This window comes from Fulmarus glacialis, unplaced genomic scaffold (assembly GCF_000690835.1).
Source record: "Fulmarus glacialis isolate BGI_N327 unplaced genomic scaffold, ASM69083v1 scaffold31713, whole genome shotgun sequence".
Classification (NCBI taxonomy): Eukaryota; Metazoa; Chordata; class Aves; order Procellariiformes; family Procellariidae; genus Fulmarus; species Fulmarus glacialis.
In genome coordinates, this window is record NW_009205340.1 from 2,977 (window position 1) to 4,612 (window position 1,636).

Genomic DNA, 1,636 nt, shown 5'->3' on the forward strand with positions numbered 1-1,636 from the left:
GTGGTTCATCAGCTGGCACAGGCAGGTGGGAGAGGGAGGCAGATCCATCACATTTCTCCAGGGTGGGTTTACCTTGCTCTGTTCTGCGGTTATTAGTCATCTGCCTGCTAAATATTCCCCACCAGCCTGGAGACTTTAAAGCCAGAGGAACGGCTGCGCTGCTCTAATTGACAGATCACAAGCCCTGGGACTTCCCTGAATTAATTTGTGACAAGTGCAATTGCTGAGTATCTCTATTAGCGAAACACAACAAAGCGAAGCACAAATCCTGCGTATCCAACCTGGATTTAGAAGTTGGCAGGGACGGAGGCTCCCCAGGAAGACAGCCGCAGCAGTCCCGGCCGCCGCTGCCTCCCGAGCTGACCGAGCCTGGCTCCCTCGTCCCCCCCCGGACCTCCTTGAACCTACCCTGGGCTGGGCAGGGTTGCTGTGAGCTTGTCTCCCTTATCAAGATGGGTCGATCCTACATTTCCATGCCTCAGTTTCTCTCTGTACATGGGGAAATAAACCCTGCTTTGCTGCACAGGGCGATGTGGGGATCAACTCAGGAATCCTTCACTCAATACCAGCGCCCCAGGGCCGTGCCAGCACCCAGCTTCCACCCAGTTCTCTGCTTTCTTCACTGACTGCTGGGGACCGAGCTCACTGGGGAGGGAAGGAGAGGCATGTGGACAGACTGTTGGAAGGCTGGAAGTTGCAGAGAAGTATCCCACCCAAGCCTGCTCTGGAAAGCCAGGCCCCATTGCATCTGGGATCTATTTATTTGCTGTGAAGCTTTCCTTTGGAGATATAATGCTAAAAGGATGTCTATAAATTGCAGAGCTAAAGCGCGAGTGTCCTGGCCTTCATCATCTGTGCAAGCGCTTGCTCCCAGCCAGCAGCTCTCCCACGAACCATCGCTGCAAATCATCTTCCCTGCTCTGCATCCCGAGGCGGCGTGAAGCCGGGGTGGCTTGCGGGCACCTGGCCGTGGGGGGCTGTGCCGTGGCTGTGCCGTGGGTGGGGGTCTGGCAGTGCAGGAGGAACTCGCCTTCCCCTTAAATCGTGCAGGAGCGTCCTGGGGCGGGCGGTGTCAGCCCTGTGTGGCTCCTCGTGGTGCACGGGGGACCGGCCGTGTCCTGCTCCTTCTCCCTGTGCTGGCAGCGAGACCCAGTGGCATCCTGCTGCGGCTCAGAGCTGCACCGGCTTTTATGCCAGGGCAGCAGTTGAGCGCTTGTGCCTTTGGTCACTGGACACATGTGCCCAAATCCTCCTCTTGGATGGGTGTTTTAAGGGGTACTTGTCCCCATTGGAAGCTTGTCCCTTGCTTGGCCCTCCTGCCCCATGTCTGATGCCCCATGCCTGAGTGCAGGGGCAACCCCTGCCGCGCAGCTGGCTCGGCCCCGCATCCGTGTGCCCCGGCTCCCTGCTGAGCACTGTGCTTCTGTCTCGACAGCTCAACTCGCCCATGAACCCCGTCAGCAGCTCAGAAGACATTAAGCCACCCTTGGGGCTCAATGGAGTCCTCAAAGTGCCAGCACATCCCTCAGGAACGATGGCCTCCTTCACCAAGCACATATGTGCCATCTGCGGGGACAGATCTTCAGGTAAGGCTGGTGCCTGCCCCGGGAGGGGCTCACGGCAGCGTGCTCGCGCG

At 58.6% G+C, this 1,636-nt stretch overlaps 1 protein-coding gene across 1 annotated transcript in view; it reads left to right on the plus strand.

Moving 5' to 3' along the window:
• The first annotated feature begins 1,429 nt into the window (after positions 1-1,429).
• LOC104075026 (retinoic acid receptor RXR-alpha) overlaps positions 1,430-1,636 on the plus strand; it is a 28,121-nt gene continuing 27,914 nt past the window's right edge. The window contains exon 1 of the mRNA XM_009575367.1: positions 1,430-1,586. Coding sequence (XP_009573662.1) covers positions 1,448-1,586 — 139 coding nt within the window. The 5' untranslated portion in view covers positions 1,430-1,447. The remainder of the gene's footprint in view (positions 1,587-1,636) is intronic.